The sequence below is a fragment of the Podarcis erhardii genome, assembly GCF_964252035.2.
Source record: "Podarcis erhardii genome assembly, chromosome: 3".
NCBI lineage: Eukaryota > Metazoa > Chordata > Lepidosauria > Squamata > Lacertidae > Podarcis > Podarcis erhardii.
Window position 1 is genome coordinate 2,426,255 of NC_138507.1, and position 15,498 is coordinate 2,441,752.

Genomic DNA, 15,498 nt, shown 5'->3' on the forward strand with positions numbered 1-15,498 from the left:
GTGACAGCTAGTGGGTGAAGGATTTCTATGTGCAGCAGAGTTTGTGGACAGGGGCATGAGCATGAGGCATGCTGAGGTGCAAGTATCCTACATGGATCCCCTCACACATTCTCCTAATGGTGTCTGAATCTCTGTTGGATGAGTTGGCACAGACTTGTGAAATGAGTGCAGAGACTGAAAGGGTCGTATGAAAGCTTTTATCTGTGGTGGCTGCAATGGTCCCCTCCACTACCGAAGCCATCACTAGACACTGTAGTCATAAGCTAGTTTTTGAAAGCTATAATGGGAAGACTTTACCCTGAAAGGTTGGCAAAATTACATTCACCCTCTGCACTCCCTCCATCAAGGTTAAGGTGTATATATGTGTAAGTAAAACCATATTATCTAAAAGACTCCGCTGTGCCTCATTTTTCCAATGGAAACATGAACCCTGGATAAGGGCAAAGACTCCTGGAACCTCACACCACTTGGCAGAGATTGGGGTGGCCCTTAACAAGATGTTCTCTTCACATCATGTAAATGGTAGAGAAAGGGTTCTGTCTTATTTTCTGTTCTTCACCCTCCGGAGCAGATCTGTGGAGCAGGCACAAGGAGAGAAGCAGAAAGGGTTGTTCTGTACACAAACAGAAGTTCTAGTGCTAGTGGAACTACTTCTCTGGACACCACCCTTTCTTTTAATCCTTCTTTCAAGGTGCTCAGGACAACTTTGTGTCCAGAGCTGACAACAAACTGGCAGTGCAATCCTATAGACGTCTACTGAAATGTAAGGCTAGATGACTTCATTGTGACTTACTTTCAGGTAATTGTGTGTAGGAACACAGCCTAGATCAATAATTTGACCAAGTGAGTGCAGATGCTACTTAATAGTTTTCACTGAGGCCATGAAACCTTGAGCCATGGCTATCAAGGTTTGGGGGTGGAGGAGGGAGAGAACTTGAACGTCGAGACCCACGGAATCATAAGCTTGGGAGTGTCCAGAACCATATTCCCGATCACTTCCACCCATTTTGTCTTGTCTGAAAATCTGCTATTGAGCACAGAGTTTGCACCAACAAGGGTGTCAGGACTGGACAGCCTTCTCGCCCTCCCCACGTCTTACTACTCTAGGGATTGCTATGCTGTGGAATGGCAGGTGACCCCACCAACATTTTCTTTTGGATGCACATTTCAATTCACCTTTTACAATGTCAAGATAATAACTCTACAGTGTTGAAGAGAGCATACCACAGGTATCTAGATGCTAGAAAGTGACTGATTTGTGGCTGAAACAGAATCCACTTTTGCTCTGACCTTTACCTGTCCTTCAGTCACAAATCCACTGATATAAATTCACAAGCTGTTTCATGTTACTTTGGGTAACACATTACCTATTGTGGAGAAAGGCCTGTGAATAAAATACCTACTTCTTGTTAAAAAAGAAGACTGCTATGGCTTCTAAACCTTGACTTATATAGTATTCACTGGCTGTGGGTCATGATGTTTGCATCTTGCACCGGTTTGTTGACTGATTGTGAATGCCTGTAAATCACACTGCTTTCCTCCTCCTCCTTTCAGGCATCCTGACAGTTCTGGGGAATTCAGCTGTCCTGGCAGTAGCTGTGAAGCGCTCCTCCCATCTCAGGTCACCTGAGCTCCTGACGGTTAATTTGGCCGTAACCGATCTTGGAATGGCCATCAGCATGTATCCCCTGGCTATTGCTTCTGCTTGGAACCATGCCTGGCTGGGGGGCGATGCAACTTGCATTTATTATGCCCTGATGGGTTTCCTGTTTGGTGTCGCCAGCATGATGACCTTGTCTGTGATGGCTGTAATCCGCTTTCTTGTAACCCACTCTTCAAAGTCCAATAGTGAGTAACGAAGCACAGAAGGGTGGCAAAGGTGAAAAAATTTCAAAGCTTTCGACTTCATGTCAAGGCCAAGGGAATAATATTTTAAAGAGCCTATCAGACCTTTTCTGTGTGTTTATAGATTAGATATATTCAGCATTACTGCAGTAAACAATGGGGGCGGATATACAGTCTGGCCGTAAACATGTTTTGAGCTGTAAATTGAAATGCATAATACCATGTAGGAGTTGGTGCTGGTGTGAAAAACACTGTTCTTCTTTACATTGGCTGTGTACCTCTGCCAAAGATAGTTAACCACATCTGGTGACCAATGGAAATGTCCTAAGCTTCCCTGAGAATGCTTTAAGGAGGCCTGCAGTGGCGTAGCGTGGGTTGTCAGCACCCGGGGCAAGGCAAGTAATTTGCGCCCCCTAACCCGTGGATTTGCGCCCCCTAACCCGTGGATTTGCGCCCCCTAACCCGTGGATTTGCCCTAACCCCAGATGTTGCGCCCGGTGCGGCCGGCCCCCCCTGCACCCCCCACGCTACGCCACTGGAGGCCTGTAAATGTTGTCAGGCAATATACACAAAAGTATCACACTAGACAAGTGTGTGCTAAAGTATATATATAGCCATAACTCAAACAGTTATTTTTGACGGAGATCATGTACATAATTTCTCCACAGCCCGAGCGAAGGGTCATGGCTTACAGGGCATGCAGAAGATCCCATGCTTAGTCCTTGCCATCTCCAAATAGAACCTGGGGAGTCTGAAACCCAGGAAAGCTAGACAACAGAGCGACAGGGATAATTGCCTGGCAGATTTCTATGTTATTCAAATAGTGTTGGTGTCTATAGTCTACTTTCTTTTCTTTTCCTAGGTAATACAATCAACAGAAAAGTCATCCATGTTTCTATTGCCTTGATCTGGCTGTATGCAGCCCTCTGGGCCATGTTGCCTCTGCTAGGCTGGGGGCATTACGGCCCAGAACCATTTGGCACTTCCTGCACCATAGCCTGGAGCCAGTTCCACAACTCGGCTAATGGGCTTTCCTTTATTCTGAGCATGTTCATTCTGTGTACAGTTCTGCCAGCAATTACCATCACCATCTGTTACTTGGGTATAGCCTGGAAGGTTCATAAAACCTATCAAAAGATGCAGAACTTCAACAGGACTTCAAATGCAGCAAAGCTGGAGAAGAAATTGACATTGGTGGGTATGTCTTGTTGTGAGCAGAGTATTTTTGTATTTTAAAGAGCAATAGGAACACAGTGTTCCTTTGACTCAGACACTGATTCTGTCCCTTCAGATTGAAAATTATTGTCAAAATATTGGGGAAATGCCAAAGCACTTATGGATGCTATGGACTGGGCTGTTTGTGTGTGTTTGCCTTCATGTGTGGTTTGTGTTCCATTTGAGTTGCAGACATTGAGCAACTCCTCTGTTTTTCAGTTGTTAGATTCATTGGTATGAAAGCTTATTGTATTAACGAGAAATAATATTATAAATAAATAAATATTTATACCCCACCCATCTGGTTGGGTTTTCCCAGCCACATACATACTGGGGACTAACTTAATGATGAACCTGTAAGACTCTCAGATCTTGCAATACATGGGCTCATAGAGGAAGCATGTGGTATATATATTGCTATTGTATGAGATGCTGAGGTCCTGCCATATTTTCTTCTATAGGACTACAATTCCATTATGATGCAAAGCATCTGATAAACACAAAGGATGCTGTTCTTAATTTCTTATCCTGATCTTGTGTTATTTTATTCTGCTGGAGGGCTGCTGTAGTGCAGAGGATACTGCTTTTGGGTCTTAGGATAAAATGGACAGCCTAAAATGAATGCAAGAGCCAATTGTTTAAATATCTCTTAAATGTTAAAGCACTAATCCTTCATTTCTCTCTCACCGATTTGAAATAACAGATAGAGAAGGAGAAAATATAAAAAGCCAGCCAGTAACTAACTATAAGTGGTTGTTTTTACAGATGGCTGTACTGATCAGTGTGGGATTCCTCAGCGCATGGACACCATATGCCGCAGTCAGCTTCTGGTCAATATTTCACTCCAGTGAATCAATACCACCCATCGTTACCTTGTTGCCATGTCTTTTTGCTAAATCCTCAACAGCCTACAACCCTTTCATTTACTATGCTTTCAGCAAAACTTTCCGGCGTGAAATTAAACGCCTCCAGTGCTGCTGTAGCCAGAAAGTTTACTTTAGCACCAAGCATGCCACCAATAGCCATGTGTCAGTGATTTGGTCAGGAAGGGATAATGCGCACATTTCTTCATTCAGGAAGACAGACAGTGGAGAAGTTCCAAATCCATCCGCTGCAGCTGCAGAAGTCTTATTTGAAAACGTTGCTCTAAAGTCCAGATCATGAAATCTCCCAGGGAAACACTGCAAGGGCAGTAATTCCTAGGAAGTTTATAATAAACTGCTTGCAGGATAATTATAATAAACTGCTTGCAGGATAATTCCGAGGTCTCTGTTCTTTAAAAAAAAAAGACCTGCTGGCAAGAACTGAGGAATCTCAAGGAATTTTGAGCACATGGACTACATTAGAGTTTGCTATATTAATAGCTGGCAGAGGAGGTATTTAGGCAGTTAAAAGAGATTGTAATGTTAGTGAACTTGGCATTTGTTTTTGTGCTTTCGTTGGACTGTATGGGATGCTGAGCTCAGGTGTCAATGATGGAGTCTCAAGAGGCACAGGCGTCTTGAAGAATAAGAAAAGACCTTTGCTTAACGGGCTGTTAACACCTCCCCCTTCGATACTTCTATTAAGGCTGTTGAGCAAGAACCTTACAAAAAATGGACTTTTCATAAAAGAGTCGCTCTATCCGTCTTGTGCATGTCATCTCAGTAATGGATTTGTGAGGTCACAGAACTGGAAACCGCCCATATCTCCCGTAAGGCCACCAACTTCAGACTCTACAGAGGCTATTGAGAAGGAAAAGAAAAAGGTAGACCAGGCATAGGCAACCTTCGGCCCTCCAGATGTTTGGACTACAATTCCCATCATCCTTGACCACTGGTCCTGTTAGCTAGGGATCATGGGAGTTGTAGGCCAAAACATCTGGAGGGCCAAAGGTTGCCCATGCCTGAGGCAGACTACCAGGGGTAGGAAATGGATATTTGTCAATCTGACAAGCAAACAAAGCTAGGGCAACGAGACTGAACCGAAAGGGCAAGAGGCATGTGAACAAACAGTATGAAACAGCAGGACATAATTTCACCACCTTTCTGTATCAGTAACATTTATTTTAAATTGTAATTTGCATTTCCAAAGATCTGAAATGTATTTCAGATATAATGCCGTCTTATATGCAAAAATTTTAAATTTACTCATTTCATTTAGATTCTTTGATAGATCTTACATACATATGTAATAATATTGCAAATGATTTCCCACTTTCTTAGAAAGCATAAGGCAATACCAGACATTGTAGATGAATTAACAATTTTATCAACAAATCACAATGCATCAACACAAACTATAAGATATAAAGTTTGTTATGAGACAGAGGTTTACAGAGATTGCTGCCTCATTTCCAAGCATTTCTCGATATCATCAAGAACTTGGACAGCTGCCTTTGGGATTCGGGTTCCAGGGCCAAATATATTGGAAACACCAGAGGCATACAAGAAGTCATAATCCTGTGCAGGAGAAAAACAGACATAAAACATGCATGCAAACTTTGTAAAGTAAAATTCTGCAGAACATATGCTAAAAGAGCAGAGTTTAGCGATGGCAGGTCAGGAGGTAGCGCACATGGAGAAGGGAAAATAACTTGGTATGCTAGCTATGGGGGAAAACAGTGATGCTCTCACCTACACAAACCCCGCCATGTGTGCAAAGTCCTAGTGACTACAAGTTCAAGCAATCTCTGCTCTAGGTGTTCTCCTATGTAACATAAAGAATGAAATCATCAAAAGTGGTGAACATTTTCACCTCTGCTCCAAGACAACCAGAGACTTGTGGCTCTATACGAATCTTTTGCCAGGTGCAATAATTATACCAAGGTCAAGAGATTTAAAGCAGAAAAGCAAATTCTACCCCACTCCACTCACCATTCCCCCCTCCAGCCCTTTCTTCCCTTCTTCTTCCTAACTATTTAAACCAATTCATGAACTAAGAACTTCTACATTGACCACTAATAATGAAACATGTGTTGTAGATATTTCCCCACATTTATTATGCTATTTTTGTGATATACAAATGACATAAGAATACTTGGTACAGTATACTCATTTGTATAACAATATTCTTGTTTATAACCCCACCCCACCCCCACCCCCCAGAAAAAAGCAAATTCTGGAAGAAGAAAAATTATATAGTTTCTATTTCAGTAAAGGAAACTGGTCCCTTTTTTCTTCATTTCTTAAAATGTTTATGAATATTTTTAAATTTAAAAAGTGATATTTAAATTATTTGATTATATTGGCAGTTTTCGAAAGCTTTTGGGAGGCTGCTTCTCAACTGCGTTGTTCTGTGAACCTTAAACCTAGAAACTACAATGCTTTCCCAAATTTGCTGAAGGATTTCCACATTTCAAAAGCTAGATGCTATTTTAAAAGCCTTTCAATGGTGTTCATTTGCCTGGAGGAGGAGGAGAAAGTAGATGGAGACCCCACCTCACTGGGAACAATTTAATCATCTCACAACAAGCCATCTTGTGATGGTGGTGCACAGTACCTGGGGAGGGATGACGCCTCCACACATGACGAGAATGTCTGGACGGCCAAGGGCATGCAGCTCTTTGAGGAGTTCAGGAACAAGCGTTTTGTGGCCAGCAGCCAAGGTGCTCACCCCCACGCAATGCACATCCGCATCTACCACCTGCTGGGCCACTTCACGGGGTGTCTAGGAAGAGAAAGCAAAGGAAGTGTCAAACAATATGGGGAAGAAGAATGCATAAAACCTAACACTGCATGCAGACCCATGCTTCTTTTTTCATAGAGAAGAGCGACAACAAAACACTAGGCACCAGCATGCACCGCTGAAGGCTGCTACTGGCATTTAGGTTAGACAATATGGGCGCCCAGAAAGTAGAGTACAGAGAGGAACATTGCCACCTATCGATGACATCTTCCAACTCGGGAATCTGTAAAATCATCCTAGTACAATATATTCTGATAGTTACCTTTTGTGCAAACAGTAAATTGAAACAATAGGTGCAAATAATTTTTTGAAAATTTATTTTACCAATTTATAAATTGCTTAAAAGCCCGAGGCCCACAAAGCTGTGTACAAAAATCTAAAATACAAAAAAAATATGTTGTGGCTGCTTCTGGCTTCCCTCCTGCCTTAGATATATATTCAGGTTTTATTTAAAGAATGGTTGTCTTTTTTTCTGGTTTTCCTTAGCTTCCTAATCCCCACCCCTTTGCCCCCCAGTGAAGGAAATCAGGCTGAGAGACTGACTTCCCCTCGCGAGGTTCACAGCTGAATGCCTTTCCACCATCCCAAACATCTCTCTAGTCCCACACCTGGGAGAGATGCTCTGGACCACAGCCTTCCCCCAATAATAAATACCTGGCAGGGGCTGCTTCCACGGGCCTGGGGCGGCGGCGCCTGCTGAGAGGCAGCGAGACAAGGCTGTGCTACCACCTCATCTCCGCAACCTTCGAGGAAAGACACAAAAGCACAACTGGACAACAGCCAAGAACCCTTAACGATTGATAAGGCCGCCCCAAGGCTGCCCCGTCTCTCCCTCCTCTTCCTCCAGCTCTTCCAGGATGAGCTCTTCTGAAAGGGAAAGAAGAGAAGGCTGCCAGTTAGAGAGACTTTCTGAAGACATCCCTAGAAATAGACATTACCTTCAGGGGGACTTTCCTTCGTTTTTGCCGGAGCCTACAGGGAAACAAAGAGCCACATGGGATATGATGATCTACAGCTCAAAAGAGGCCTCAGAAATCTGAGGGACTGGAATCGGCTTCTATAGGCTGAAAGGTTTTACCTTGGAAGTCCTTTCGAAAAGGGGCCTGCAAGGGGGGGCGGGGGGAGGGCACACTTTATTTTTCCTTGCCATCCACAAAATGGCTTTTTGCAATCTGGTAAACCTAGAAAAGAAAGAGAAAAATGTGAGAAATGGGGCTCACAGTTAGTCCTCTCCTGATCTACGTCCCCAAACTGCTTTTTGCATTCACGCCTCTAAGCTCCCTATCACCACAGAATTCAGTTGCGCATCAAGGCCCCGGCGCACCCCCAAGAAGAAGGAGAACACCTTGAGACAGAATTTGACTCTGAAGGTTAATGGGCAAAATTTAGGCCACAACTTTATTGAGGACAGCAATGTGAGTGGTATTGGGTTTCATTGTTGAGGTTTTTCCCAGTGATTTTACCCCAGGAAATAGGCCCCCGAAATGGACTTTGGGCACACATACAACAAAAACCATAATAACACTAATAACACAGTTACAGATAGGTAGCCGTGTTGGTCTGCCATAGTCAAAACAAAACAAATTCCTTCCAGTAGCACCTTAAAGACCAACTAAGTCAGTTCTTGGTATGAGCTTTCGTGTGCATGCACACTTCTTCAGATACTGAAGGTATCTGAAGAAGTGTGCATGCACACGAAAGCTCATACCAAGAACTGACTTAGTTGGTCTTTAAGGTGCTACTGGAAGGAATTTGTTTTGTTTTGACTAATAACACAGTTGGACAATTCAGATTTGGATACACTGATATACCTATGACTACACCTTTTTAACAATATTTCCCTGCCTCTCTCTCCTCCCCCTACTTCCCACCATTATCCGCCTTACCGCTTAAGTCTTCCTTCCAGATTTCTTCATATTTATCCATTCTTAATTTGCGTCCACATGCAATTTGTTTGTATGTAGCTAGTCTGTCCATATTATCAATTCATGTGCTCAATGGAATCTTTTTGCGACTCTTCCAAATCATCAAAACAAGTTTTTTTGCGTCTAATATAGCACGGTACATCCATTTGTTTTGACCCCTTGTAATCTCCCACGTTTCCAGAATATAATTTAGAATTAAATTTAATTCCGCTAAATAACAATTTTTTATTACTCTTGCTATAAATATCCTCACCTCACACCAAAATGATCTTATTATCGGGCATTTAATCATCATATGTACTAAGTTCGCATTTTTACTCCCACATCTCCAGCAGTTGTCTGTACTTGTTATTTTCTTCTGGTATAGTTTTGCTGGAGTCCAGTGGACGCTGAATATTATTTTCTGTTGAATAAGTCTTAGTCTTAGATCCACAGAGGCTATTTCTGTTGATTTTATACTTGACTCCCATATATTATTTGTTATCTGTACCCCTAACTCTTCACTCCATTTTTGTCTATCATATTCTAAATCATATTTCTTCCTGTTGAGTAGAGTTTTATATAGTGCAAGTGTAGAGTTCTTTGTTTTTGCTGCAGAGATTAAATCTTGTAGCAACATGGGTGTTTTCCGATGCTGCTATAGCGTCAGGGCCAAACTGCCTTTCCAACATATTTTTCAATTGGATGTATTGCCATTGTGTTTCACTGGTTAATCCATACTTTACTTGCAAATTAGGCCCCCGAAATGGACTTTGGCATGCCTGGCTTAGGCATTGCCAATAACTATATCTGACTCCTGCCCACCTTGCAGGAAATCTGGAAGAGTAAACCACCAACAGAGGGAGCTCCATCAATGGCGACCAACTGAAACTCACCCCGGGGTTCCCGCTGGGTCCTGGCATCGCCCTAGCCCCCCAAGCAGACTTTGGACGAGATCCGAACCTGCAGATTCCTTTAGCGGAATACCCTTGTACCTGGAGGGGCAGGTGATGGCCGCTCCTCCCCCCCCCACACACATTTCACTAAGCCAATACCTAACCGCCAAACCTTACAAAGTTGTGACAATTGCTAAGAGGTAGACAAAAACCAAGAGGCCAGTACAAATTTGCCAAATGGAAAAAATTCCTACCCGGCCCCTGTTCCCAAAAAGGTGACCAACCGAAGTCCAGAGCACGGCCAAAGCACAAACCTAAATCGAGGGTGGGTGGGCAGGTGTTTGGCAGCGCAAACCCAGGTTAACCCCCCCCCCAATGTCGCGCCACTGCCTTTTAAAGGCCCCCCTCGATCACACCACCACTCCCAAGGAAGGGGGGCTGCACCTATGGCCTGTGCGCAACGCGGATCCTCAATTAAGAGGGTCCGATATGCTGAAAGAAATCCTACTTACATGCTCTCTCTACTCTCACAAGCACAGAATGATCAAGCATAGGAGATCCCAGGCCTTCTAGAGCTCTGGCGACCAATGAGCCAGCAGAGGGAGATGTCACAATGAGCCTCGCGCGATGCAGCACCCCTGGGCCCTGAGAAAAGCAGCAGCCACAAGCCCTGCTCCTCTTAAGGGACGCGACTAAGTTTTCTTAGTCAAATTTATCCGTAGAAGCTATTATGATGATAGCAAAATATTATTGCTTTCTTTAACACATTATAAAACCAAACCACATTATAAAACCAGTTCATAAAACGAAAGAAAATGAATATTGGGGATTGCTTTCTTGAAAGCTTCACCACACCCAAGACGATGTGTCAGGCTCCTGGCATGGGCATAGCCAGGGAGGCAGGAGGGGAGCTGCCCCCTCTAAATCAAGCAAATCAATAAAAATACTGAACTAACTGACCAATTGTGTCACAGATAACTCGGCTCTGCCCTTAGCCTCCAAAATAAAGCCTACCCCACAATAAATGCTGTTTGCACCCAGGAGCCATGGGTGCAAACAGCATTTGCACCCATGGCTCCTGGGTGCAAATCAGTTTTCCAAATCCAGGATGGTGCTTTCAAGGATGCAATTTCAGCCCCATTTATTCTGATCCTTATGAAGAATTGCTCCCTTTCCCTCTTATCAAATAAATTGCCACAGTGGCAGGTTTGATCCCCAGATGGGCCAGCCATATATTCCTGCATTGCAGGGGGTTGGACTAGATGACCAGCTGGGTCCCTTCCAGCTCTACAGTTCTATGCTTCTTATGTTCTCAAGCTCCCCTGGTGCCAGCCAGGTGTGGCCAACTCAGTTTCCTCAAGTACTTGAGGAATGGCAGCCTGTCATAAGAGGATGACAGCTGATGGGCAGCAACAAGCCTCCCCTATCTGCTGGGATTGCCAGGCGACATATGCTGTGCCTGCTCCAAGATGCCTGCTGCTTACAGCTACAGCCATCTCATTCTACTTGGCGTAAGGGAGTTTCTAGCCCAAGTATCTGCCAGGGAAATAAAGGGTCTGGAAAGGTTGCCCTCGCTCAGAGCGATAATACTCTTTTGTATTTCGTATCCATCTCTGACTAAGCAACACAACAGGGTGTCCTTTCAACCAACTTTAGATGATAGAAGACAAGTTTTCACCATTTATTTAGCCACTTTTGACTTTCACAAATTTAAGCAGGTGTGTTAAGCCTAAGGCCTCAGTTCTGTGTTCATTTGTTTGCAAGTGGGTTCCACACTGAATTCAGCAGAATTTACTTTAGAGTAAAAGCTTGTGTCGTATGATCCTTCTAACTTTTCATAACTCAAAAAGCTGACTGCTTTTTCAACAGCAGAAGTTTGGTGGGTCAAAAGTGTCAGAGCCTCCCTTACTCCGGGTCTGCATCTTATTACAGGAGTCCTGAAAATCAATAGTGCCTCTGGGGACACCACACCTTCAGCAGTGCTTGGGAGAGCAAACAGAAAGACAGAACTCCTCCTTCCACCATAGAGAAGACAGACAGAGAGCTCTAGACAACTGCACACTTCCGGTTCTGATCAGAAATTTCCACATGCAGGTTAAGAATGGTGGGGAAACATGGGGGAACTGTCAATAAATCAGGGCAGGTTTGCAGATGCTTCTGCATTGCTCTACATTGCGCTTTTGACTATGATGATATACCAAGGGACGTTCAGTGCAAGATCCTGTTTCCGCTCTGCTTGCTTGAATAGAAATGGGCGATTCTTGTTTTTTCAAATGTTTTTCTGTTTCCCTCCCTGCCGCCCAAGGGTTTTAATATGATTTTTCAGGATAGAAGGAGAAAAGAGAGATTATGATTAGGGATAAATCTTTTTAAAAGATAGTAAGGGAGGTATGTTAAAAGGGAACTGTGCGAATAGCTTTGTTAAAAGGCGTTTAAAACAGGCAGAAATTCAAGCCAATTACGTATAAACACTGTATTTTAAAGCGCATTGGAAGCACATTCTTTGCCTCAAAGAATTCTGGTCATTGTAGTTTTCCCCTCGCAGAACTACAATTCCCAGCAGCAGTGCCCGGAATTCTTTAAGCGGGAGAAATGGACTGGAAATGTGCTTCAAAGATATTGTTTGTACATAGCCTGAGTCTCCTCCATGGAGGGTTGAAGCTGTTCATTTTCTGTTAAACAGCCTTTAAAGGCACAAAACCTTTTCCACCAACAAAATACTAATGGAGTTTTTGCTTTCACCATTTTGGGGCTCCCAAAGTGGGGCTTGTCACTCACCCCGCACCCCAACGCTCTTAAAACCAGGCTGAAAATTGGAATGGGTTCCCAGCTCAGTCAGTAGAGCCTGAGACTCTTAATCTGAGGGTCGTGCTGATGGCCATTCCAAGACCGGTTATGGCCAAATTAACCGTCAGGAGGAGCTCAGGTGACCTGAGATGGGAGGAGCGCTTCACAGCTGCTGCCAGGACAGCTGAATTCCCCAGAACTGTCAGAATGCCTGAAAGATGGAGGAGGAAAGCAGTGTGGTTTTCAGGCATTCACAATCAGTCAACAAACCAGTGCAAGATGCAGACATCATGACCCACAGCCAGTGAATACTCTATAACTCAAGGTTTAGAAGCCGCAGCAGTCTTCTTTTTTAATGAGAAGTAGGTAGTTTACAATACAGGTAGTTTCAGTACATGTTGTGTACTGAAGTTCTCACCCTGGGCCAGCAGGGGGATACTGTACTGTAAATAGTTTTCACTCAGGTCCACATATGCAAATAAGGGATTGAAAGTGACGTTCAGTGATTGGATAGTGGTTACTGTTGCATTGTAGTGGAGCTCTATATAAGCAGGCTGGGTGAACCCTTCAGTTCAGTTCTGGCCTGTGAATAAACAAGAGCTGCTTGAAGAATCGCTGTGTCGTCTGATATGTTCACCCACAGCTTAACAGTTGCTGCCTTGCAGGGGCTGGACTAGATGACCCTAGGGTCCCTTCCAACTCTACAATTCTGTGATCCATTGCTGCATCTTCACTTATTGCGAGGTATTTCAAGGGAAAGAGTTATAGAGGCACGCTTTCCCCTGAGAGGCTCATCTGGTACGTCCACGAGGCACCTTAAGGTGAAAACCTTTCTCTTTATTTTCTGTTTTAATCTTATGCATTTTCTGTTTTCACCTTGTGTTTTGACGCGGTTCCCTCCAAGCCTTTAAAACAAAGCGGCGCCCAACGCGGGCTCCTTCGGCTCCTCCTCCCCGCCTCTCGGACCCTGCGCTCGGGAGCCGCCGGTGTCGCCGGAAAACCCTTCGCCCGCATCCCTTCGGCGCCGCCCCGCCCCGCCTCCGCCGCGGCCGAAGGAGGAATCCGGCTTGGCTCCCGCTCGGCCCGGTGGGTGGGGTCCGGCTCTCCGGGAGGGCGGCTGGGGCCAGGCTCCGGCCGTCCGGGGGGGGGGGGGGGCTTTCCGGCCGAGGCCGCGGACCAGAAGCTCCAGAGGTTTCCTTGGGGCCCCTTTGGCCAGGGTCCCCCCCCCCCCGGCAGCGGCAGGATTCTTTCCCGGAGGCGCCCCGAGGAGACACGGGGGGGGCACCATGGGCGGGGGTTCTGCACCCCCCGGGTCCCAATCTGGCCAACTTCTCCGTAGACCCGGCTCTGTGGATGGAGGGGCTGCTTTCCAGGCCGAGGGCTCCAGCCCGTGGCTCCCGCCTCCATCCCGGGAGGGGAGGGCGGTGCTTTGGCTCGGGAGAAGGCAGGGGGGGGGGGCAGCTCCGGATTTAGGATGCTTCAGGCAGTTGCCCCACACAGAGCGCCAAGCAAAGGGGTTGCAAAATTGAGAAGATTCATTTGGGGGGCACCAAGTTTTGGCCTTGCACAGGGCACCATATTTAGGAAAGATTCTGGTCTTGACTAAGCTCTTCCTTTCTTGATATGGACTCCAAGGAAAGTTGAAAGGCTTGCAAATTCTCCCCAGAGGTGCAACACGGTATTGAAGAAAATGTATTGGTTTACCTGTTGGGTGTATCTTCTCTTCTAGCACAGCAAGAATACTCTGCCTAGAAGCCTGCCATTAGCTGGCTACTCCAAATCAGTAGGTGACATTTCAGCTCCCCACCTTCGCCCGCTGTCTGCTGGCCTGCAACCCCCTTCTAGGGTGCTCAGTACTGCAGTTTCAGGAGAAGCCACAACAGGCAAACTTCCTTTCCTGCATTACTGTTCATTGTAGTTTTGTTAGAATCAAGTTACCATTGCATGTGGATACATTCCCTGCTTCTTTAAAATGGGGGGGGGGGCACAGCTTGAGGAGGGCCAGTTTAGGCAGCAGTGTGAGGGCTGTTTTAGCCTTTCTCTGCCTGCCACTTCTCCATTCCTAGCTACCCCCAACTGCTGCTCCCTCTGTGTGGTGCTGAATCCATGTTTGTGAGGGTGGAGTGTGAAAACAAACTGGAAATAGCTTGAGAGAAAGAAATAGAAATAGCTTGGAGAAGCACGGTATGGAGAGAGGGGGGCTTTCCCTGCTCATTCTCTACTACTTAAACCACCCTCTTCCAACTGTGTTCTTTTGAAATAAGTAGTAGATGACAGCTTTTACTTTCATGCATCTGCTTGCATTGTTGATGAGACAGCCGCTTGCAAAGCCTGTTATTCTGTGAGGTTTGCTCCCATTTGCGCTTTCTCCTCCAGCTCCAGCAGTCATTGTTTCTTCAGAACTCTGTTATGCATCCTAGTCCCCCCCCCCCCCCGCCAGGATAAATGTATGTGTCAGCTAAGTGGAAACTTGGAGATTGCAACTTGAAATGTTGTCTGTGGTATGGTGGAATATTTATCCCTGGAACCTTCTTCCCATTTCTCTGCTTTTCCTCAAGTCTCACTTCCCAGCTGTTTTCCCAGGTTCCTCTTTCTTCCTTCCATTGCCTTGCTGCATGCTTCCACCGGCCACCTTGCCCTGGTCTCTCCACCCCTTAGTTTTAACTGTCTCCTGTGATCTCTTTCTAGTCCTCAGCCTGCCCTATAAAGCTCTGCCTCTTCCTAGGGCCTGTGTGGTGTTTTAATTTTAGCCAAAATGACAACGTTCCTTTTTAACCTACAAGTTGAACTGAAATATTCTGGCAACTATGCTCACTCAGCTCTTTGATAATAATCTGTCAGAAGTTCAGTACGATATAGTGAGTACCCCCCCTTAATTTAAAATATATATATAGGCATAGTTTCTATTTGCATTTCACTGTCTTTTTTCAGTGCAGCAATGTGCTTGAGTACCTTAAATACTTGGGCAGCCCAGTGACTGGTGATGTGGCAACTGCTAAACACATTATGGAGCTGTTACCATTATTGTGGTGTTAACATTGTAATCTTCTCAGGTATTTAATTACTTTTCCAAAGGCATCTATAAATTATCTTTCTAAGCAGCGTGCCAGCTGAGACATTAAAATACAGCTTTTCATTTAGAAAGGTTGCTGAAAAATAATTCATTCTTGTGGTTGGCTTTCTTA

At 45.0% G+C, this 15,498-nt stretch overlaps 2 protein-coding genes across 5 annotated transcripts in view; one reads left to right on the forward strand and one right to left on the reverse strand.

The window, feature by feature from the left end:
• The window catches only part of LOC309338406 (opsin-5-like), a 14,890-nt gene extending 10,597 nt beyond the window's left edge, over positions 1-4,293 (forward strand). The window contains exons 2-4 of the mRNA XM_081855672.1: positions 1,555-1,848; positions 2,708-3,039; positions 3,826-4,293. Coding sequence (XP_081711798.1) covers positions 1,555-1,848; positions 2,708-3,039; positions 3,826-4,224 — 1,025 coding nt within the window. The 3' untranslated portion in view covers positions 4,225-4,293. The remainder of the gene's footprint in view (positions 1-1,554; positions 1,849-2,707; positions 3,040-3,825) is intronic.
• A 791-nt stretch (positions 4,294-5,084) lies between these two features.
• LOC309338456 (methylmalonyl-CoA mutase, mitochondrial-like) lies at positions 5,085-12,681 on the reverse strand. 4 transcript variants are annotated; one of them, XR_014154891.1, is made up of 5 exons: positions 12,312-12,681; positions 7,859-7,907; positions 7,515-7,593; positions 6,541-6,708; positions 5,085-5,748 (listed from the first exon to the last, which is right to left on the reverse strand). XR_014154891.1 is itself a non-coding variant. In XM_081855770.1 (5 exons), exons 1-5 carry the CDS (start codon positions 10,076-10,078, stop codon positions 5,373-5,375), a joined length of 465 nt encoding a protein of 154 aa, XP_081711896.1. In that variant the 5' UTR covers positions 10,079-10,541; the 3' UTR covers positions 5,085-5,372. The 4 variants fall into 4 exon arrangements, 1 of the variants encoding a protein (XP_081711896.1); XM_081855770.1 differs by lacking the exon at positions 12,312-12,681 and adding an exon at positions 10,039-10,541 and having other exon boundaries at positions 5,085-5,501; XR_014154892.1 differs by lacking the exons at positions 7,515-7,593; positions 7,859-7,907; positions 12,312-12,681 and adding an exon at positions 7,665-7,759.
• Between the last annotated feature and the right edge of the window lie 2,817 nt (positions 12,682-15,498).

Bases quoted from the DNA above. Each gene is read 5' to 3' on its own strand.
- LOC309338456 (XM_081855770.1), bottom strand. From the start codon at position 10,078: ATGCTTGATCATTCTGTGCTTGTGAGAGTAGAGAGAGCAT. The intron at 7,594-7,858 runs GTGTGCCCTCCC...TTTCCCTTTCAG, and splicing joins GGATGGCAAGGAAAAATAAA to AAGAGCTCATCCTGGAAGAG. The intron at 6,709-7,514 runs GTTCTTGGCTGT...TTCTCTTCCTAG, and splicing joins GGCCTTATCAATCGTTAAGG to ACACCCCGTGAAGTGGCCCA.